The sequence below is a fragment of the Haliotis rubra genome, unplaced genomic scaffold (genome assembly GCF_003918875.1).
Source record: "Haliotis rubra isolate DU_JTF1 unplaced genomic scaffold, ASM391887v1 Scf6, whole genome shotgun sequence".
Taxonomy (NCBI): domain Eukaryota; kingdom Metazoa; phylum Mollusca; class Gastropoda; order Lepetellida; family Haliotidae; genus Haliotis; species Haliotis rubra.
Genome location: NW_025767301.1, coordinates 776,527 through 799,053, shown reverse-complemented (window position 1 = coordinate 799,053; position 22,527 = coordinate 776,527). Strand labels below are relative to the sequence as shown.

At 39.3% G+C, this 22,527-nt stretch overlaps 1 protein-coding gene across 1 annotated transcript; it reads right to left on the bottom strand.

The window, feature by feature from the left end:
* Nucleotides 1–5,604: 5,604 nt before the first annotated feature.
* LOC124255261 (ADP-dependent glucokinase-like) lies at nt 5,605–22,094 on the bottom strand. The gene is made up of 5 exons (XM_046689121.1): nt 21,648–22,094; nt 15,673–15,863; nt 14,515–14,611; nt 8,336–8,472; nt 5,605–7,634 (listed from the first exon to the last, which is right to left on the bottom strand). Exons 1-5 carry the CDS (start codon nt 21,980–21,982, stop codon nt 6,964–6,966), a joined length of 1,431 nt encoding a protein of 476 aa, XP_046545077.1. The 5' UTR covers nt 21,983–22,094; the 3' UTR covers nt 5,605–6,963.
* Between the last annotated feature and the right edge of the window lie 433 nt (nt 22,095–22,527).

Sequence of the window (22,527 nt, the reverse complement as noted above, 5' to 3'; positions counted from 1 at the left end):
GCTGACATTGCGTATTCCTCGGGCCGTTTTTGACGCTGATCGTTTTGTCTGTATTTTCTTTGACCTTCCTGGTGTCCCCCGCCGTGATATTCCAGGAATATTGCTAAAAGCGGCGTAAATCTAAACTCACTCACTTACTTTGACCTTTAATACACGTTATATACTAGCCACATAAAGAAACTGTGCATTGTCAAAATATTATCCCAGTTGATAAGTACGATAACAATGTCAAAGGTACATATAAACTTTAATGGAGGGATCACGAGACCATAACAAGTCGAGAGGAATTTCAATTGAAAAGTCTATCACAATGACGTCACGAGTCCACAAGCGGGACAGGGGTCATCACTGCAGTCTGAAACCTGTGGCGAAGATGGGTCACCCTTATCCATCTGTCCTGTCTTGGCGTTGTTACACGTGGACGTCCAGAACGTGGCCGATCGATGACGTCATTTGTGTTCTGGTAGCGTCTCACCAGTGCAGAAATGGTGTTCCGGTGGCAGTGGAAATGTGCAGCCACTTGTCGTTGAGACATTCCCCCACGGACCATCCCAATGGCCTCATGACGTTGTGCAGACGTGAGCCTTGGCATGCTATGCGTTTCAATAGCCGTTTAATTTTTTGAACGATCGCAAGGGCAGGGGTTGAGCTTTCCAAAGTGACAGTATTGTGTGGCATTCATTTGCTCTGTTTCTCTTTCCCGGAATGCACATGCAACAACGTATTGCACGTCTCAAAGACGAACCCACTGACATCACGGAACGTGGCACGTGCATGCATGTTGGATACATGTCACTATAATCTCAGAGTTTAAATCCTTATGTGTCTACACAGGTTTGATAAATTTAGATTTTACATTTTTGTATGCACAGTTTCTTTATGTGCCCACTATACATTGCAGACGCCCATGTGAATAAAAGCCCCATAGGTAAAAGAGAACTGCACGGACAAATACCCATGGGACAAATGTTAAGTTTGCTTTCCTAAACAATTTGAAGCCTGCTTTCTTTGACGTAGTGTTTTGTATAGCTGTTGTACACGAACAAGAAGGGGCTTTCATTTCGCAGGCTTTTTGTCCAGTATTGGGCTTTAGCTTTCTTCACTGAGCAATGATTGAAGATGAGTCTCATGTTGTATTCATGACAGAAAGATGTTTGTGTATTCCAGTTAGGTTATAGTATTCTCAAGGACACACTAACCCAGTACTCTCATGTCAACCGAAATTCAAATTGTAACCAAACAATTACCACTATATGAATCACAAGCAGTGCTATTAAGGCAGCCTCAAATAGGCAGGCAGCCTGTATGGTTTCCCTCAAGATAATAGTTTTGTAATGTGGGACTATGGCCTATATTACAAGGTGAATAAACACACTAGCATTATATGATCATCGTGGAGTGGTCCTGATAGCAGGTGTGTTTTCAACTGCACTGTTGTGGTCCCCTAACCGGTATATCTGGTGTCTCCCTCAGTTTGTTGCCGATGTCAGTCATTCATCTAGTTTGATCCAATGTCATCCACTGAATTGATATAATCAACTGTTCCAAGGTCATCCACTGATTTGATGTCATCCACTGTTCCAAGGTCACCCACTGATTTGATGTCATTCACTGATCCAAGGTCACCCACTGTTTTGATGTCATCCACTGTCCCAAGGTCACCCACTGATTTGATGTCATTCACTGTTTCAATGTCATCCACTGTTCCAAGGTCATCCACTGTTTGATGTCATCCACTGTTCCAAGGTCATCCACTGTTTTGATGTCATCCACTGATTTGATGTCATTCACTGATCCAAGGTCACCCACTGTTTTGATATCATCCACTGTTTTGATGTCATTCACTGATCCAAGGTCACCCACTGATTTGATGTCATTCACTGTTTCAAGGTCATCCACTGATTTGATGTCATCCACTGTTCCAAGGTCATCCACTGATTTGATGCCATCCACTGTTCCAAGGTCATCAAGTTTGATGTCATACACTGATTTGATGTCATCCACTGTCCCAAGGTCATCCACTGATTTGATGTCATCCACTGTTCCAAGGTCACCCACTGATTTGATGTCATTCACTGATCCAAGGTCACCCACTGTTTTGATGTCATCCACTTTCCCAAGGTCATCCACTGATTTGATATCATACACTGTTCCAAGGTCACCCACTGATTTGATGTCATTCACTGTTTCAATGTCATCCACTGTTCCAAGGCAACCCACTGTTCTGATGTCATCCACTGTTCCAAGGTCACCCACTGTTTTGATGTCATCCACAGTTCCAAGGTCACCCACTGATTTGATGTCATCTCTCTTCCAAGGTCACCCACTGATTTGATGTCTCTTTGTTTTCTAAGGTCATCCACTGATATGATGCCATTCACTGTTTCAAGGTCATCCACTGATCCAAGGTCACCCACTGTTTTGATGTCATCCACTGTTCCAAGGTCACCCACTGATTTGATGTCATTCTGTTTCAATGTCATCCACTGATTTGATGTCATCCACAGTTCCAAGGTCACCCACTGATTTGATGTCATCTCTCTTCCAAGGTCACCCACTGATTTGATGTCTCTTTGTTCCAAGGTCACCCACTGATATGATGCCATTCACTGTTTCAAGGTCATCCACTGATCCAAGGTCATCCACTGATCTGATGTCATCAACAGATCTGATCCAAAGTCAGTAGCTGATCTGATATTATCCATATTGATTGATGTCATCCACTGTACTAACATGGAATTGCCACCGATTAGATATGATGCTTATTGAATGTTTACTCTCCCTGTGTGGGACTGTGAAAATATCTACGATGAAAGTGTACTGTACAAATATGGAAGTGACAAGGGCAGCCAAGTCCTTGAAGGTGCCGCAATTTGAGTTGTGTCCCTTGGCACACCATAAACGTGATGTCGGATCAAATCCAGGTTTGAAATGATTATACTTCTTGGATTGTCAGCACCATACCTGTGATTGTGGGTTTTACCAAGGGCCAAAAATTTGAAACCTGTATCAGTTCCATCCTTAATAATCTCCAGGGTATGCATTTAAATAAATCGCCACAACTAGTGGAGATTTATCGGAACGTACCCTGGAGATTATCGAGGACTAGTGGAGATTTATCAGAATGTATACCCTGGAGATTATCGAGAACTAATGGAGCTTTATCGGAACGTATACCCTGGAGATTATCGAGGACTAATGGAGAGTTATCGGAACGTATACCCTGGGGATTATTGAGGACTAATGGAGATTTATCGGAACGTATACCCTGGGGATTATCGAGGACTAATGGAGATTTATCGGAACGTATACCCTGGGGATTATCGAGGACTAATGGAGATTTATCGGAACGTATACCCTGGAGATTATCAAGGACTAATGGAGATTTATCGGAACGTATACCCTGGAGATTATCGAGGATGCATCAGTTCGGGCTCTCATCCCACATCAGACTGATGCGTGCTTCAACTGGAATAGCAATACAAGCTGTGTTAAACCCAGCTCACACACTCACTCAAAAATAAGAACAATTCTCTTACATAACTGATCATCAATTCACCACAATGTTCAACATAATTTAATCCCAGAATTACTGCTGTCACTGCAATACACACTGACCAAATAACAACAGATATAACTTATCATATTAATGTTTATTGAACATTATTGAGCTGGTTATCACAGTAATAAGGTACTATCAAAATTCACAACAAATCAACACAAACACAGGTTGCCAAAACATGTAAGCTGCCAATCACCCAATCACAGAATATCAATCAACCAACAGTAAAGAAAGCAAAATAATTTCTCTAAAGTATTTCAAAATCAACATAATAAAATTTGATTTCTAAAACATGGTGAACTGTTAAAACACAAAGTGTGTTTAACCTTTCCCAAATGACAATATCAGTGTTGAGAAGATTTGATATAAATATTTTGATGTTGGTTTTAGTCCATCTCTCTACCAGTGCATGATTACAGGTGCTTATAATGAGTAGTGGATACTCTTATAGTTATTAATATGTTTGCATTCAAGAAAAAAGAGATAAGTGCAAAACAACCTGCTAAAATCAGGATTTTACATCTAGTAAGAGCAGATTAGGACCTGCAAGGACTTTTAAGGGTCAGGCCCATGAAGATCCGGGGTAGAATAGGTCTTCAGCAACCCATGCTTGCCACAAAATGTGACTATGCTTGTCGTAAGAGGCGACTAACGGGATCAAGTGGTCAGGCTCACTGACTTGGTTGACACATGTCATCGTATCCCAAATGCGCAGTACGATGCTCATGCTGTTGATCAGACTCGATTATTTACAGACCGCCGCCATATAGCTGGAATATTGCTGAGTGCGGCGTAAAACTAAACTCACTCACTCACTCACTTTAAGGGTCACGTTAGATGGCAATATATGGTATACATTTCAGTCCACATGTCACAATTATAGCTAACCTAACACTGATCTCAGCTCTCCTTGTCTTTGTTGACAAAAAGATTAATATAAGTTCGATAAAAACAAACAAGCAGTGCTGAGGAAATATAATAAATTTTGGAATTGAAGAAGACTGGTCTGTTTTGGTAAGAATGAAACAAGCTCAAATTATTCCAAATTTCATTCAAAGAATCAACATTAAAAAAGCGCTGTGTAATGAAAAAAACTTCAAATACATTTTACTGAAAAAAGTAACAGAACACAGTTTGGAAAATCAAAAGTGATTTCTTTGGTTAAATAACACTTACGAGTAGTATAAAGATGAGTAAATAACATTCAAATACTGTTACCTCTAAAGAAGTCCAAAACAAATTGTATATTCCATGTCCGTCAGAGACAATCTTGAGATGCAGGTAAACTGCTAAATACTGTAAATATGTCTGACACTAATACAAGATATCTCTCATTCAAAGTGAAATGCATTGAGCACAGGCACTTTATGAATCACACTCATTAACATCAGATCTTGGTGGTCACAACCACTACACAAAGCAGGGGTGGATCCAGGGGATCTCTTCCACCCCCACCCCACCCCCAAAATAACATAATAGAAAAAAAGTAAAAACAAGAAAAACCTTTCCCTAAGGAGCATTTCCCCCTAACGTTTGGACTTCGTGATTTATGTGAACCGCACTTTCTCCTGGATCTGCCCCTGCAAGTACTTATAAAGTTGATCTGCAATAAACAAACTTCAATGTGGCGGTAGTGCTAAGATCTGGTTTCAATGAGACTGATAGGAAAATCAAAATCAGATCTTAGTGCTCTCAACCACTACACAAAGTACTGATAAAAGTGATCTGTCATAAGCACATCAATGGTATAGCGGTAGTGTTCATAAAGATTTGATTTTAATGAAAATACAGATGAATAAACTTTGAAATGAAATTAAGTCCAAACTAATGCCTATTCCAGTGCATGGGATGTTCTATATGTTAAAGCTAACAGAGATAATAAAAACCTGTTAAAAGTTAAGCACAGCTCCTGTATTTTCACACATTCAATTTTCACAATTCAAATATAACATTGAAATGGTAGTCAGATAATAACCGACATGGAATAGTTACAAATATGTCAATACATCGTTTTCAGCAATATATTGACAGTACATGTTCTATTTAATGTTGCCCTGTTTATCACTGTGAAAATGCATTGCATGCCAACAAACAGTAGATGCTATACAAGCCAATAAATGTTATCATCATGTAATTATCAGCGTTACACTAGATGTGTAGTAGATCAGGAACCTGCTCACATCACAGGATATATTACCAGCAACAAACAGCAGCTATAATACAGCCCCACAAATGTCATTATCATGTTATCTGTGTTACACTCGACTGTACCAGATCAAGCACCTGCTCCACACTGCACAACTAACACACAACAGCCTTTTATATCATCCCTATAACAAGTTAACTAGCACAACATAACATACAGTAGCTCTTGTACTGAAGTTAACTATTGGCTGTGATGCACATTTATCTAATTTGTATACTCAGAGCCAAGTTTAAGACTGAAACCCTACTTGACCCTTAAGACTGCCCCTACTTGACTTATCAGTTTCTGACACAATATTCAGGATTCATTCTACAACATGTTTCAACATTCATCAAAATGAAATACATATGTCCACCTGATATATATCAAGCACTGTATGATATATATCTCATTACGAATTTAGCATTTTTGTAACAACATATCTAGTTATTTTCTGATGAAAGGTGCCATGCTCATATTGAAATAGATGTATAGTGAACCAAATCAATGCTGTATTTTATACAACATTTGTAAGTATTCCATAACTGATTATTTGACTACTATTTCAGTCGCTTCCTCTGCATCTCCACCGTCCTTGTGACAGTCTTCAGGAATGTAGTATGTTCTAATACCTCCCACCAGGTATCCAGGGTATCTTCCACATTCATAAATAAACCAATACCACACGTCGATGTTGCTGCATGACAAATGAAAGTTCGGAATATTGGAAAATAAGGAGCTGTGGTGAACATTTTGCATTAAAACATCAGTGGATTTCATAACAGTGTCATAAAGCATGGCTGGATATGTATCATAATTAGATCTGAAAGCTAGCACCTCTAGAAATGATCTATACAAAGACAATATTAATCAACAACACATCTCCTTACTATACATAGTTCACAAACAAGGAATGGTTCATAATGGTCATTTTGAAGAAATTGTTTTTGATTAAAAACAGATATGAAATATAACATATATACGCTTTTGGTTAACTAAAATTGTTTTGAATATGAATATGAATGAACATATTCATTTACTAATGCTCACTTTCATATTTTTATAAATCTTATTAAAGTTTTATTTTTTGGTTATTGTCTTACTTCATTTGGCAATCACATGTAAGCACTTGGGAACAGGTGGGCACATAATAGCAAAGTGTTATGGTAAATTATTGCAATGTAAGTATGGTGGTTAGGATAAGGAAGGGTTCTCTCTACAGCTGCAGTACCAGACCAGCTGATGAGACGTTGTCCCCGCCACCCCCTGTCTGCAACACCTGCGTGCACACCAGCACCGGCGCAATGCAGATCTCATAGTCCTCCTCGTCCCAACAGGTGACTGGACGATTATCCTTGATGGGGATCCTTTGTGGCTTGGGATCACTTTTACTGGATGAAAATGAATCATCCACTATCAACTTGGCTTTCTCCACATGAATATACTGAGACCCGCAGACATGGCGATGAGCAGTGAGGGCAGCCTTGGCCGCAGCAGACATTGTGTTTTTCCATGCTGTGCCTTTTTTCGTAAGGATTGCTTGGTAGGCAAGAGTATGTAAGTGGATGCGTGTTAGTTTTCTTCGTCCCCCGGTCTCTTTGGTGTTTTTCAGGATGTTGTAGACCAACCTCATCTGGTCGAGGGATGTTGCTATTCTGGGATGGCTGTCAGAGAGAAGCGTGACGTTCCCACCTGTCATCATACTCACGAGGTTCGGCAGTTCCTGTTCGTTCATCCCGAGTGAGTCTGAGTAGAGGACCACACTTTCATATATCTCCTCCATGAGGCTTTTGTCTGTGAAGGATGCCAGCTCAAAATGAATCTGGGTCTTTTGAGGAACGTTTGCAAGAGTTGATTCTAATTTCTTCACTCTTTCTTGTCTTTTTCCTGTAATAGTGAACAACACAGAAAACATTAACATTGTGTATATCTAACAAACAGATTTTCAATTCTGAAAACGTGCCAAAACAAATTTCTGTCTGAGTTTATATTTGGTGGAGTCATGTGTACAATGAAACCTTGTAGTCTCTTGACCACTGAATATTAACCATGACTAAACCATCATGACGATGTCGCTTATTCTTGTTGCAGTTGATTCGGAGCCAGGAATTCACAGGCAATTCTGATTAGCAAGTAAACATTCTCTTTGATGTTATCCTATAACTGGCATGACGATCAATGACTTACTCAATTTTGTTTTATTATTTTAATAAATAACACTCGTAGGCATATTTTTTGGGCTTCATGCAGAAATCTGTTGTCCAAGGGCAAGCAGTCATGCCAATAAGTGACCCTCTCTCAGGTAGTCGCTTGTGCAGGGGACACCTTTCACGTACATGCAATATGCTACACTGGTAAAACTCAATCAACTATCTGTCATCATGCAGCATTATGGAGAAATCTTACCAGAACAATAGCAAAGTTTAAGTTGGAGAAATAACTCAGATCCTTCAATTCTGGAAGCAGACTCACCCTATTTGAGTGACAACTCCATTCCTGAGACTCTGACACCAGTAGTCAGGTAATAATTACTTACAAATACTCACACAATAACAAAAAAGTTTATTTAACTTCTAATCACAACTAACCATCTTTAAACGGGAAGTTGTCCATCATTTGGAGCCCACCGACAATCAGCAGGTCGGCATTGTATGTTTTGAGCTGTTCCTGAAACTCCTCCAGAGAATCTAGAAAGGGGTTCAACGAGTCACTGTGTACGATCAGTCTGAAAGAGAGAACTCAGTTGTACATGTGATGTTACAAGTGTTACATATTTAAGTCACAGTGTTTCACGAAAAGCAAGACTATCTCAAAGTTCCCGTATTATATATTATAAGCTTTTTGTATCAAAACTATATATGTTCAGAGACTAAGTGTTAGTCCAGGATATGCCCTTGTTCAGTCATTCAAGAGAACAACACATTGAAACCTGGGGTAAAATTGATATGTATTTGCCTTTTCTGCAACAAAATATCTAAAAAACTATCCCATGATACCTGAACAATTGTAGAGTTACAAGCCTGTCAAAGATATTCACACACTGCTTTTTGCATTCGAAGGGTGAGTATGACAGAAACATTATTTATCATGTAATGATGTTTAGCGATATTCCATCATTGTTGTACTGAGGTACACAAGAAATGGGCTTCATAATGTCCCAGCATCCATTTATGGAAAAAAATGACCTTCACTGTGACAAATGAACACTTAAATCACTTGACTATCCTACTGAAGGGGTGGTGGGGTAGCCTGGTGGTTAAAGCGTTTGCTTGTATCCTGAAGGCCCGTGTTCGATTCCCCACATGGACACAATGTGTTAAGACCATTTCTGGTGTCTTCCACCATGATATTGCTGGAATATTGCTGAAAGTGGCGTAAAACCATGATATTGCTGGAATTTTGCTGAAAGTGGCATAAAACCATGATATTGCTGGAATCTTGCTGAAAGTGGCGTAAAACCATGATATTGCTGCAATATTGCTGAAAGTGGCGTAAAGCCATGATATTGCTGCAATATTGCTGAAAGTGGCGTAAAACCATACTCAGTCAGTACAGTACTGAAGATGATTCTTATAAACACATAATTACTTCTTTATCATTGTCGATAAAAATGGATAATGGATAGACAGACATGGCAATGTTAATCATCAGATGTTATTTGTTGCCATTGTTATTATTTCATGTCACAACTCATAGGATGAAAAAGGAAAATCACATGCATTATTTTTATAAAACATCCATCACAAGCATAAAGATGGCAATTATCACTGATTCACAACTTAATTTCAAAGTTGCCATGTGTCACAACTCATAGCATGACAAAGGAAATGAAAGCCACATTGATTATCTCAAGTAAACATCCACCACAAGCATAAAGAAGGCAAATATCCCTGATTCAGGTAATCAATACAGGCAGAAAGCAGGTGTTACATGTCGAATTACTGCCGCTACAAACTAGTACATCTGTACACTAGTACACCTGTACACTAGTACACGAACAGAACCACGAAGAGGAAACCAACAAATACCTGTATACAAGTGATGAGGTAGCCTAGTGGTTCAAGTGTTCACTCATCACACCAAAGTTCTGGGTTTAATTTCAACATGAGTACAATGTGTGAAGTCAGATGTCCCTTACTATCACTAAAATAATGTTGATAGTTATGTAAAAGCATATTCACACTCCATATTCAAGTGTTTAAACAGTAACCTAACCCAGGGTTGGTACAGATTTGTCAACAACTTGAACTGCAATGTGTTTTAGTTTCAGCATCCTCAACATGTAACAGTTATGAGATGAAATTAATTAAAATGTTAATATTTAATCCCTTTTGCATGGAAATACAGTATTTAGAACTGAAATGCAATCCTTACATTTGCATACAAACAGACTTATAATGATAAATCATATAGATCTCATTCACTACGAATATACGTGCTTCAGTGGCAAGAATCAACTTATCAAGTCCCCAAATCTCCACAAATATGAAACAGTGATGATAGATGCGTGGTATTTAGCAGTCAGTATTTAACAGCATAATCACAATATAGATGAAAAAATAGGAAATTTGAAATGACATTTTCTAAACAACTCATGCAAAGTAATAGCTCAGCAAATATTGCCTGCACTGCTGTTGCGTCAGACAATAAATTCATATCAATTTTCATTTTTGTCATGACCGATATCATGACTTCAACAGCTTGTACAGCTCCACTTACTTCTATGAATACATCACCGCCATGATTGGCTGTTTGGATGATTTACTGACTGTAATAGTATCATTTCCCTGCAGGCATACAATTAACATTGGTAACTGACTCAGTGACTGGCTCTCTGTATATTCATAAACATCAAGAAATAACCCTGGCACACATAGTGGCTGAATGAGTATAGTTTTATGCTGCTTTTAGCAATATTTCAGCAAATCATGGCAGGGGACACTTGAATGGGCTTCACCCTTTGTACCCATGTGGGGAATCGAACCTGGGTCTTAGATGTGATGAGTGAAAACTTGAACCACTAGGCTACCCAACTAGAATTACCTTTTACCTACACTTCTAATCTTGACACGAAACAAGTAAACACAAACAGGATAATACTGGTAAGGACAAACTTAATGGATGAACAACTTCTTTATTCAGGTGATGCAATGTTTCAATACAGATTCTTGAATCATTGTCAAGCAAGTACCAATAGATACAAGAATCTGTATCGAAACGTCACATCACCTGCATAAAGAAGTTGTTCATGCATGAAGTTTGTCCACATCTGACTCTCCAACTGCTAAATATATGTTATATTTGGGATTACACTTTCTTAATAAAGCACAGATTCTAGTGCTTTTTGGGTTGAGTCCCATCCGGGATTCGAATCCACACCCTCAGAGTCAGGCACCAAATCGCCAGCACACAAAGTCAGCCGCCTAACCCGCTCAGCTACTGCAACTTCCACAAAAATGGAAGCTAGACAACTGATAGTCTAGACTGCAGACTTTGTGTACTCCTCTGATAAGTGTAAATTGGCACGGCCAAAATTTATGATTACACAATGCCATTTAGAAAGTGGTCAAATGTAACATATGTTATATTTGGGATTACACTTTTTCAGTAAAGTACAGATTCTAGTACTTTTGGGGTTAAGAAAGTGCAATCACAAATATAACATATGTTACATTTGAACACTTTCTAAATGGCATTGTGCAATCAACCATAACTTCTAAAGAAGGATAAAACAGTTTACTGGATTAAATTTTGATTGGGACTGGTTAACGCAGAGAAGAAAACTCATATTTAATGTAAACGTAACAAATATAACAAGCAACATATAGTCCTGCCATGCCCAGGGAATAAAGGGCTGGTATAAGTAGTAGCACATCTTAAATACTGAATAACACGTGGACACACTCCTGTTAAACATCTTTGCTTTCAAAAATGTAAATGTGATGATACTAATGATAGTAAGCCAAACAACAGCACAGATCCCTATTTGTGCAAGTGGGGCACACCCATGCTTGCACAAAAGCATAGCAAGATAACTATATTGACCTAGTTCTCTGCTTTCATTTTCAAACCACCTCATTCATGAGTTACACCTACTGGTTTCAAACTCAATGATCACAAAAGCTGAACACTTCTAATTTAATAGTGATATTTGTAATGTCCACCACTAAAACTTTTACAGAAGAAGGGAAAATGCTTTTGAGAATTCCATTAAAACTTGGCGATTGACAGAAGATACATCTTTTATCATTACAACACTGAAGCAATCTGACTGACAGTTGATTTCTTGCTCCAGCAAAACACTGAGCCATGTCACAAAATATAAGCTATAACAATCTTGAGACGAACCCTCTCACTGTGACAGGCTGTACACTTGTCATCAACACCACATTAGTCAGGAGACAAGGAAAGGAATTCAAACAAAACAAAGGCAGCTTGTGAGAGCAGCACACTGTGATGAAATTGATGAAACAGAACACTGTTCTCAGTGCTTTAAATCAGGGGAGTTTCCACAATTATTATATTCCTAGCAAACCTTGGTTCAGATGTAATATAGTCATCATAAAGTTACATTCACATTTCTCACTTTTCAATAGACTGAAAAATGTGAAACACGTTGCAGTGAATCATTTTAAAACAATGTATTTTGTTTCTGTATGTTCAAGATCTATCATTAGTATAAGGCTAATTCTGAACAGGTATTCTGTTGGTAGCTCAAACTGGCTTTGCTGGATTTTCTATAAAATTACTCATTCTCTGTATCTGTCTGGGGTCCCTTTCACAAAGCGACTGTAGACACTTTATTCAAAGTGTGGTGACCTACAATTTTATATGTTGGTATGGGGGTCTGTCTGCTCACAACAAAAACAAATCTTTTCAAAATTGTTAATACTGCCAGCAAAATTACTGAAGTGTCTTTCGAGTATATTTCCTTCATTTATGAGCGCCAGATTGTCAAAAAGGCAACTAAAATTAGAATTGATAGTTCACATATTTTATGTCATCATTTCCAACTACTTCCATCTGGACGCCACTTTCGATTACCTTAGCTTAAAACAAACAGAGCTCGACAGTCTTCATACCATCCAGTATTCGTGTTATTAATGCAACAAATGTTTTTGAATATCGGTAGTCATCATGCATGTGATAACTAGCCTCTACCTATGTGGTTAATTGTATGGAACCATCAGCATTCATTTCGTGCATGTAATTATTGTGTATATTTTTGTGAATTTTGTATATATTCATTTTGAGGCCGTTTTTGATACAAAAAGAATTTCCTCCGGGATAATAAAGTTATATCTTATCTTAGTTCTATGATGTTTTGGGTACATTGTGTGAAGCCCATTTCTGGTGTCCCCTGCCGTGAGGTTGCTGGAATATTGCTAAAAGCGGCGTAAAACCAAACTCAGTCAGTCAGTCAGTCTATGATGTTTTAAGGCTGTGTTACAGCATAGGATTTACAATAGTTGTAGCATTACTCTCACTTGGTGAATGAGGCCCAGGTACATTACTCTCACTTGGTGAATGAGGCCCTGCTGCCCAGGTACATTACTCTCACTTGGTGAATGAGGCCCAGGTACATTACTCTCACTTGGTGAATGAGGCCCAGGTACTTTACTCTCACTTGGTGAATGAGGCCCAGGTACATTACTCTCACTTGGTGAATGAGGCCCAGGTACATTACTCTCACTTGGTGAATGAGGCCCAGGTACATTACTCTCACTTGGTGAATGAGGCCCAGGTACATTACTCTCACTTGGTGAATGAGGCCCAGGTACATTACTCTCACTTGGTGAATGAGGCCCTGGTACATTACTCTCACTTGGTGAATGAGGCCCTGGTACATTACTCTCACTTGGTGAATGAGGCCCTGGTACATTACTCTCACTTGGTGAATGAGGCCCAGGTACATTACTCTCACTTGGTGAATGAGGCCCAGGTACATTACTCTCACTTGGTGAATGAGGCCCAGGTACATTACTCTCACTTGGTGAATGAGGCCCAGGTACATTACTCTCACTTGGTGAATGAGGCCCAGGTACATTACTCTCACTTGGTGAATGAGGCCCAGGTACATTACTCTCACTTGGTGAATGAGGCCCAGGTACATTACTCTCACTTGGTGAATGAGGCCCAGGTACATTACTCTCACTTGGTGAATGAGGCCCAGGTACATTACTCTCACTTGGTGAATGAGGCCCAGGTACATTACTCTCACTTGGTGAATGAGGCCCAGGTACATTACTCTCACTTGGTGAATGAGGCCCAGGTACATTACTCTCACTTGGTGAATGAGGCCCAGGTACATTACTCTCACTTGGTGAATGAGGCCCAGGTACATTACTCTCACTTGGTGAATGAGGCCCAGGTACATTACTCTCACTTGGTGAATGAGGCCCAGGTACATTACTCTCACTTGGTGAATGAGGCCCAGGTACATTACTCTCATAGTCAAGACGTTTGCTAATGTAGCGCCCATAAAATTTCCGAGTCCTGTGCTGGGATTTGAAACACAGACCTTCTAATCCGAAGTCGCACGCTTGTAATAAAATATTCTTTCATCAAGATCAAAGTTGGAAATATTTCCAGCTCAATAAGTCTAACTTCCTCTGGTTGAAATGACTGTCTGCTTTTATCCACTGTACTCTGCACCAAACAATAATTTTGAGAAGGTTTCACTGACATTAGCTAATACACATAACTGAATCTGATACACTGCATGTGTAAAGACAATCTAAAGAATTGTGAATGTGAGCACTGTTACCTGTTGGCCCGCGGTGCTGTGTACTGTCCCCACGTGGCCCCTGCCTTATATTCCATAAGGAGATGGACGTCCTCCGACGAGGTTTCCTTCCCGGTCACTGAAAGAGCATCACATCAGTCAGGGCAAGAATTCCATGGATGTTAACTTCTTTATAGTAATGGACACAACGTTTCGAAGTATATTCTTACTCCTCATCAGGTGAATGGTGAATTGCCTCTGTTCACCCAGCAGTAAATGGGTACCGGGAGGGATGACATGGTCATTTGATTGTTAATCTTCATGTGCTTTACATTTTGTTACAACTTGGGTTGTCGTGCACACTGATCCACTGACCAGGGTAATAATTAGTGGTGGTCCGACTAATTGAAATAATCGAAGATTGGTCGCAGTGACTAAACGACCAAGTAATCGATCATGTTTTCTCATAATCGAACGCAAACAATTCTGGAACACGTTTGCATTAACAATATTTTTCATAAGGTTGGTTTTGTCAGTTACATTTCATGAGTACTACAAGCTCGTTCCAAGTCATGGTTGAATTTATCTTCAAGACTCCAAGAAATTAGTGTTCCTAACCTACTAGTCATCCTTTAAAGATGTGAAATTTGCCAAAGAACTACAGGGTTTTTTCTTTAATTTTTTTGTCCATTAATAAAAATAATCAGGAAAATTTAATAAATGACGCTAACAAATTATTTTTGATGATTGATCGGTTGTAATGAACCAATCATCAATTATGAGATTTTGACCAACTCCCAGCACTAGTAATAATGTCATGGAAGTTAGCGCAGTATAAGTACACACATTATTATTATGTTATAACTTTGGTGAAACCTAGAAGTGAGTGAGTTGGGTTTTACGCCACATTTAGCAAATATTCCAGCAATGTCACGGCGGGAAACATCAGAAATGGGCTTCACACATTGTACCCACATGGGGAATCAAACCCGGGCCTTCGGCATGACAAGCCAACGCCTAACCACTAGGCTACCCCACCTCCCCGAAAACTAGAAGTGTGGGCATAGTGTTTACAAACCTATAAAAATAATCAGTTTGAACTGGGATTCAAACCCACATCCTAGGTTTCTGGAACAATGAACATGATGAATAGCATAAATTATGGCAAAACAGAAACATAAACAATATAAGGAGTCCAACCTTTAATACTTGAATCAAGTGCTTTTGCCATGTTGGGAGTAAGTCTCGCTCCAAGCAGTACATCCAATCCTTCTCTAGCTAATCTGTTAGCCATGACTGGGGCATTACCTCCCAGTGCCCACACCCGATGTGACAGACTGTCTGCCTTGGCTACTAGCTCCTTGAACAGTGTTTCGTTGGAAATGTATCGCCTGAAAATACGTCATATATTTCCTGTTAGTTTAGTATGCATATGAGTAAAGCTGAAGGGGTTGTTGTTGGCACGCGTAACTCAGAAATGGGTGGCACAGAAATGTACCCTAGCCAAAATCAAAATACAGAAACGTACACTAGGATGGGAGACATTGGGACCATTCTGCATTCTTTATCGGAAATGTCATACTGTTGTATCAGATGCATTTGATTGCGTTATACAAGAAAAGAGCATACACAATTATAAACATTTTGCTATGCACAAGACCACTTGCAGTTGCAATCATCTGAACGGAAACAACTACAAATGGTTTCGGTTTTGGGTTGCGGAACATAGACTTGTCCCTTGTTTAGGGTGCCGGATACGTTTCTGTAGTTTGACTTTGTTTAGGGTACATATCTGTACACAGAAACACACCTGAGGTACATGTCTGTAGTACCTGTGCTGACAACAGCCCCTTCAGCATGAGTGAGGTGAGGTGAGGTGAGGTGAAATTGGGTTTAACGTCGTGCTTGAGAAAATTTCGCTCATATGACGACGTGCATGCATGTGTATGTGTGTGTGCGGCTGCTTGTACTAGCCCAGACTTAAGCTGGTTTTATAGTGCTAGCCCACTGAGATGCCATGCCGCAGTGAAGCATGAATACCCCACTCAGACACATTATACTGACTACGAGCCGACCAGTCCTTGTTGTACCCATTAATGCCGAGCACCAGGCAGGGACCAACAAGTACCATATTTTAACGTCTTTTGGTATGACGCGGTCGGGGATCGAACCCGCGACCTTCCGCTCTCCGGGTGGACGCTCTAACCACTACACCACGGAGGCGGTCGCATGAGTAAGTGAGTGAGTTAGGCATAACACTGCTTTAAACAGTATTCCAGTTATAACCCGAATATCAGTTGAATGTGGGAAGAAAACCCAAAGCGATGCAAGCCTCAAATGTTCATCACTGTGGTGAAGCACACAAGCACGGGTATGGTGCAGACAGACCTAGAAACATAACCAGGGTGAACCATCATTCAGACCAACAATCACAGGTTTGTGGTGTGTCCAACAGTGGGCCTCCTGTGCGTCCAGGCAAACAATTTTGATTCATCAATGACAACCCTGTCTAGATATTGATAAGCATGATAAAACTTCAGAAGAAATGCTCAAACATACATAGATATATGGCAGACTAATTTTTTATCTTTTGATTTGAATGAAATGAAATTGGAAATGGTTAAGACCATATCTGACATGATAAATGTTGCATCTTTTCAGATACATCTTTTGTTTCAGATACAAGACCATGATAATAAGATCACGTATCTAAGATCATCTGTAAAGAATCAGACCTTCAACTTGTCTGTTAGATCATCTGTAAGAGAATCAGACCTTCCAACTTGTCTGTCAGATACATCTTTGTTTCAGATACAAGAACCATGATAATAAGATCCAAGTATCTAAGATCATCTGTAGAGGAATCAGACCTTCAACTTGTCTGTCAGATACATCTTTTTGTTTCCAGATGAAGACCATGATAATAAGATCACGTATCTAAGATCATCTGTAGAGAATCAGACCTTCAACTTGTCTGTCAGATACATCTTTTGTTTCAGATACAAGAGACCATGATAATAAGATCAACGTATCTAAGATCATCTGTAGAGAATCAGACCTTCAACTTGTCTGTCAGATACATCTTTTGTTTCAGATACAAGACCATGATAATAAGATCAATGTATCTAAGATCATCTGTAGAGAATCAGACCTTCAACTTGTCTTGTCAGATACATCTTTTGTTGTTTCAGATACAAGACCATGATAATGAGATCAAGTATCTAAGATCATCTGTAGAGAATCAGATACAAGACCATGATAATAAGATCACGTATCTAAGATCATCTGTAAAGAATCACACCTTCAACTTGTCTGTCAGATACATCTTTTGTTTCAGATACAAGACCATGATAATAAGATCACATATCTAAGATCATCTGTAGAGAATCAGACCTTCAACTTGTCTGTTAGCCTGTACACTAACTATATTCTACATTTCAATAAATTATAGACATGAATAAGAAATCTGCGATAACAATATTTCCACTTGACCTACATATAATTAGAAGATAAAGCTTCTCTGTTTTCAATTTTGCGTTCCTTTATCGTTGATTTAAGACCACTAAATGTAATTTATAAACCCTAACCACGACAGCGTGAGGGTTTTAAATTAAACATTTAGCGGTCTTAAATTTTAATAAATTTAAATTTGATAACTAGAATATGCTTAATGCTTTAATTTAATAAATGAAATTTAAAACCCGAGCGACGCGACAGCGTGAGGTTTTAAATTAAACATTTAGCGGTCTTAAATCAACGATAAAGGACCACAAAATTGAAAACAGAGTAGCTTTATCTTCATTCTAGCACGACTGATAAGTGTTTTAAAACCGAACTGTTTGGCGTGCAAGAACACAAGGCGTGAAGGGGCCTTTTTCCTGGAAATTGCTTGGAATCGTCCCGTTGAGGGACAGGTTGTGTAATGAACAAGATAAGACATTTTCAACAACATAAATGCCTTATTTCAGGAACCAGTATGCTTGTATTTGTAACAAGTAGCATACATAAATAAAAAATACAGTTTATACTGTGAGCAAGTACAATTATTTGATTTTTCTCAAGCGAATTATTGATCTCCCCTACTGTATGACAATCGACTGCCCAAAATTTAAGCCGTGCACTCTCTAAGTTTAGTTAAGCTTAACTTTATTCACGGAAATAATTGTTGATAACCACCCTACTATTCCCAAGTTGGAAAAGACCTGACATGCCACGTTTTATGTGGGATACATGGACAGTGGAAGTGGAAGGACTGGGCATTACAGCCGGGCGGAAGCGGTCAGGTTAGGATGTGTGGGCCGATGTGTGTTCAACGTCGACGTCACATCTGGACCCCGGTTTGAATATACTGCCGCTTTTGCTTTCTGACAGATTTTCCAGCTTCAGTAGTTTCTTCACAGGGATAAGGGTCAAGAAATTCTTCTTCAAACCATTAAGCTTTTTGCTTAAAAGCATCAAAGATGCTGCCGAGATAGAAATTGCTGGTGTCCGACATGTTTGTTTACAAACAATAGGGTCAACGAGTTAGTTGTATATATCACGGTGTGAATCGGTCACTTTAATTAGCGGTCTTAAACAGCCATTTAAGCATACGGTTTTGATGAGCTCTCAGCTCCACGCCTGCCCGACCGTCCGGGACGGTCTGTTTTGCGACCGGACGGTCAGTTTTAAAAAGTTGCACGCCCGATGGTCTGGCTGTTGAATCAGCGTAATTTTGTAATGTATATAATGACTAAAAACATTTAAAAACGTGTTATTGTGCAGATCGATAATTTCGATGTTATTTTCACATATTGGACCTAATAAATTACGAACATTATCATTTACGAATTCATCAAAAACTAACCACGGAATCTTGATCATGTTTCCGCGGCGTGTATGTATTTACGCATCCATTTTTATCACACTAAGCTACCAAATGTACATGTAGATCTAATGGATTGCGCGATTGGCTGCTATTTTAAGCATTGGACAATCAGAAACGGGCTTTCCCGACCCCACCCGCATGTAACAATGTTTCAAGGAAATCATTAAATAAATTGAATAAACTAATGAATAAAATAAACAATAGCATTCACATAGGCGGATCCAGAGGGGGGTGCAGGGGTGCGCACCCCCTCTTTTGTGCTGAAAATTTGTTATATGACCATTGAAACTCGGGTGAAAATGAAGTGTGCACCCCTCCTTTTCTCAATAGTGTGCACACCCCCTTTCTCAAAAAGCTGTATCCCCCCCTGATTCATAAAAGTTGTCAAACGTACATATAAAACTACTATTTCCATCTTTTTGTGCGATCATGCAATGCGAGTCAAGTCACTGACAAGTGACATCTCGGCTTTCGCCGCCTCAATCTTCACGCTTGGACACTATGTTTAATGCGAAAATATATGCATGAAGCATTTTTGTCACAGGTCATAACCTAGCACGATACGTCCAATAAGTTCCATAATTTACGTATACATAGCGATTTTGTGCTTAATATGTTCCGAATAGCATTATTTTACCCAAAACTTTCGTCTAAATATAAAAGTTTTCGTTTACGAGGACAGTATCCATTGCCGTAATATGATTGGCTGCCTCATGTCACGTGTCTGATTTTGACCAATCACGACTCTTATAGCAGACTGTGGCGAAAAAGCGTCATTAGAAACCAATCTTTATCCAATAAAATCGCTTCTTACAACTGTGAAAATACTCTCAGCAAGGGTATAGTGATATTGTTGATGTTCAGAGCTTTCGAACGATACCCGCCATCAAACGATTCGCCTCGCATGTTATTCATACGAAGCTTCGAAAACGGAGGTATTTTCCGTTGTTGTGTCATGTTACTGAGCGGAAAGCCACTGATATCGGGAAATAGGCGACCATACATATTATTTAAGAAATCTATATCGGGAAAATAGGCGACCATACATATTATTTAAGAAATCTTAAAGATTTCTTAAATAATATGTATGGTCGCCTATTTCCGATATCAGTGGCTTTAATAATTTTCTGATTACGTAAAATGAAAATATAAAAGAAAAAAGGCACGGGATGTTATGACAAGTCACAAATGGAAAAAAATCGTCATAGTTTTTGCTTCTTTTGTGATATTTCTGGACATTATAAATGCTTGCATTTTCATTAAAAACTCAATTTATTTAAGTTGTAGTTGTATTATTTGAAAAATGTTAGAAAAATAAATTTCATATTTATCAACAGTGGGATTAGATCTTTTAATTTTGCTGTATATCTAGAATCCAAGTTGCAACATTAAATGTCATTAACAATTTAGTTATATGATGCCATTGGGATTTAAAAATGTCAAAAAGAGCTTTAGGTCAATGGCCTATCGCCAGACACCCACTCAGGACATTTGTCCTACTGATTTTTATAGGCTTCAAAATCACTGTTAATCCTGAAAATTCTGGACTGGTAACTTTCCAGCCGGTCTGGTAACTTTTGAGAGTTACCAGACCAGTTGTCTGGCCGAAATTTTGGGGAGTTTACAACACTGAATTAGTGCTTGTCGTTCAAGTGATCATAACACAATTGTTAACCGTTACCATACACAGTTGCCTCTTTCTCCGTAAAACTCAACTATTATAAAAAATTACTGGATTTTCCCAAAATTATGTTTGATTAATTTCATTAGGAAATTATCTAAATCATTCCCTAACCCACACTAACTCTAATGATTGTAACGGGGCATTTGATCGGTCAAATATATGGCTCAAGAAGGGGCGTGTGTGTCTGTCTAATGAGAATGGGGTACCTAACCCAAATGAGCATGGTTGTATGCCACTTTCTGCAATATTCCAACAATATCACGGCAATGGACACCAGACATTACAAGAGAACGCTTGGGGAATCACCAGATATATGCCAGTGAAACTAGACTGACTGACTGAGTTTGGTTTTACGCCGCTTTTAGCAATATTCCAGCAACATCACGGCGGGGGACACCAGAAATGGGCTTCACACATTGTACCCATGTGGGGATTCGAACCCGGCTTCGGCGTGACGAGCCAACGCTTTAACCATTAGGCTACCCCACCGCCCCCAGTGAAACTAGAACTGTTGCCAACATTTCACATGCTTCAGTCATGAAGTGGCTGAATTCAAACTGATAAACGCAATTGTGGAAACGTAAAATTATCTGAAGAGTCTGATAAAACGAAAAGAGTACTTACTCTGCAGCAGCTCCGTGCCTGAAGAAGAACCCCATCAACTGTGCAAGTTCCGTTGTATTGTCAACCGAATGGAAATGGGTTGGGTTGTCTGGTGGACCAATGTGCATTTTGTCCAACAATTCTAGGCCATCAGCAACTAAATCTTGACATCCTCCAAATCCGATTGCGACCCGGAACTTTGGATGCGGAACCTTTCTTTCGGCCCGCAGTAACCCGGACAACACTTGATGTACCCGCTCTCGCAATGCTTCGTCTGCTTGACGCTTGAACAAATATGCAGCTATTACAACAAGTATGGTGATGACACCGCCTGCTTTGCAACCTGTTGACACCATGTTCCGTCAAAAGTCGACAACCAAAATGTGTCAAAGAAAGATAAGAACCGGTTATGACAGGATCCCCTATTCAACACAACGTGCGTGTCATCTGTCGAACAAGGAAAACAAACTGCGGAACTTACCGGAAGTAAAATATACATGCTATTACCCTATGACTGATTTATACACCGTCGGACCTCTGTTGAACGCTCACCTGCTGGCATAAGATAATCACAGTATTTTCTAACATCTCAATAAAATTTAATAAACAGTTGCTTATGAGCATTCAATAACAATAAATGCAATTTGTCATCCACGTCCTGTTAGAAACAAACGTTTTTCTCTTTCGTTTTAGTCAATTTTCTGTGTTTAGGCATGGCAAAGCCATGCATACATGTAATAGTATTTACGCGAAGTGTACTTTAATTTGTATTCTCTGTAAGTTGATAGCATAAACTGCTCCTTCGCTCCAAGTTTAACCCCTGACAATTTCAGGCCGGGAGAACCAACCAGAGGAATCCCCATGAATTCTCATATTTGATAGAATTATGCTTACCAAAACA

Coding starts and splice junctions, on each gene's coding strand:
- LOC124255261 (XM_046689121.1), bottom strand. CDS start 21,982: ATGGTGTCAACAGGTTGCAAAGCAGGCGGTGTCATCACCATACTTGTT. Junction 15,864..21,647: donor AGGCACGGAGCTGCTGCAGA/GTAAGTACTCTT, acceptor ACGTATTTTCAG/GCGATACATTTCCAACGAAA. Junction 14,612..15,672: donor ACTTGATTCAAGTATTAAAG/GTTGGACTCCTT, acceptor ATGCTCTTTCAG/TGACCGGGAAGGAAACCTCG.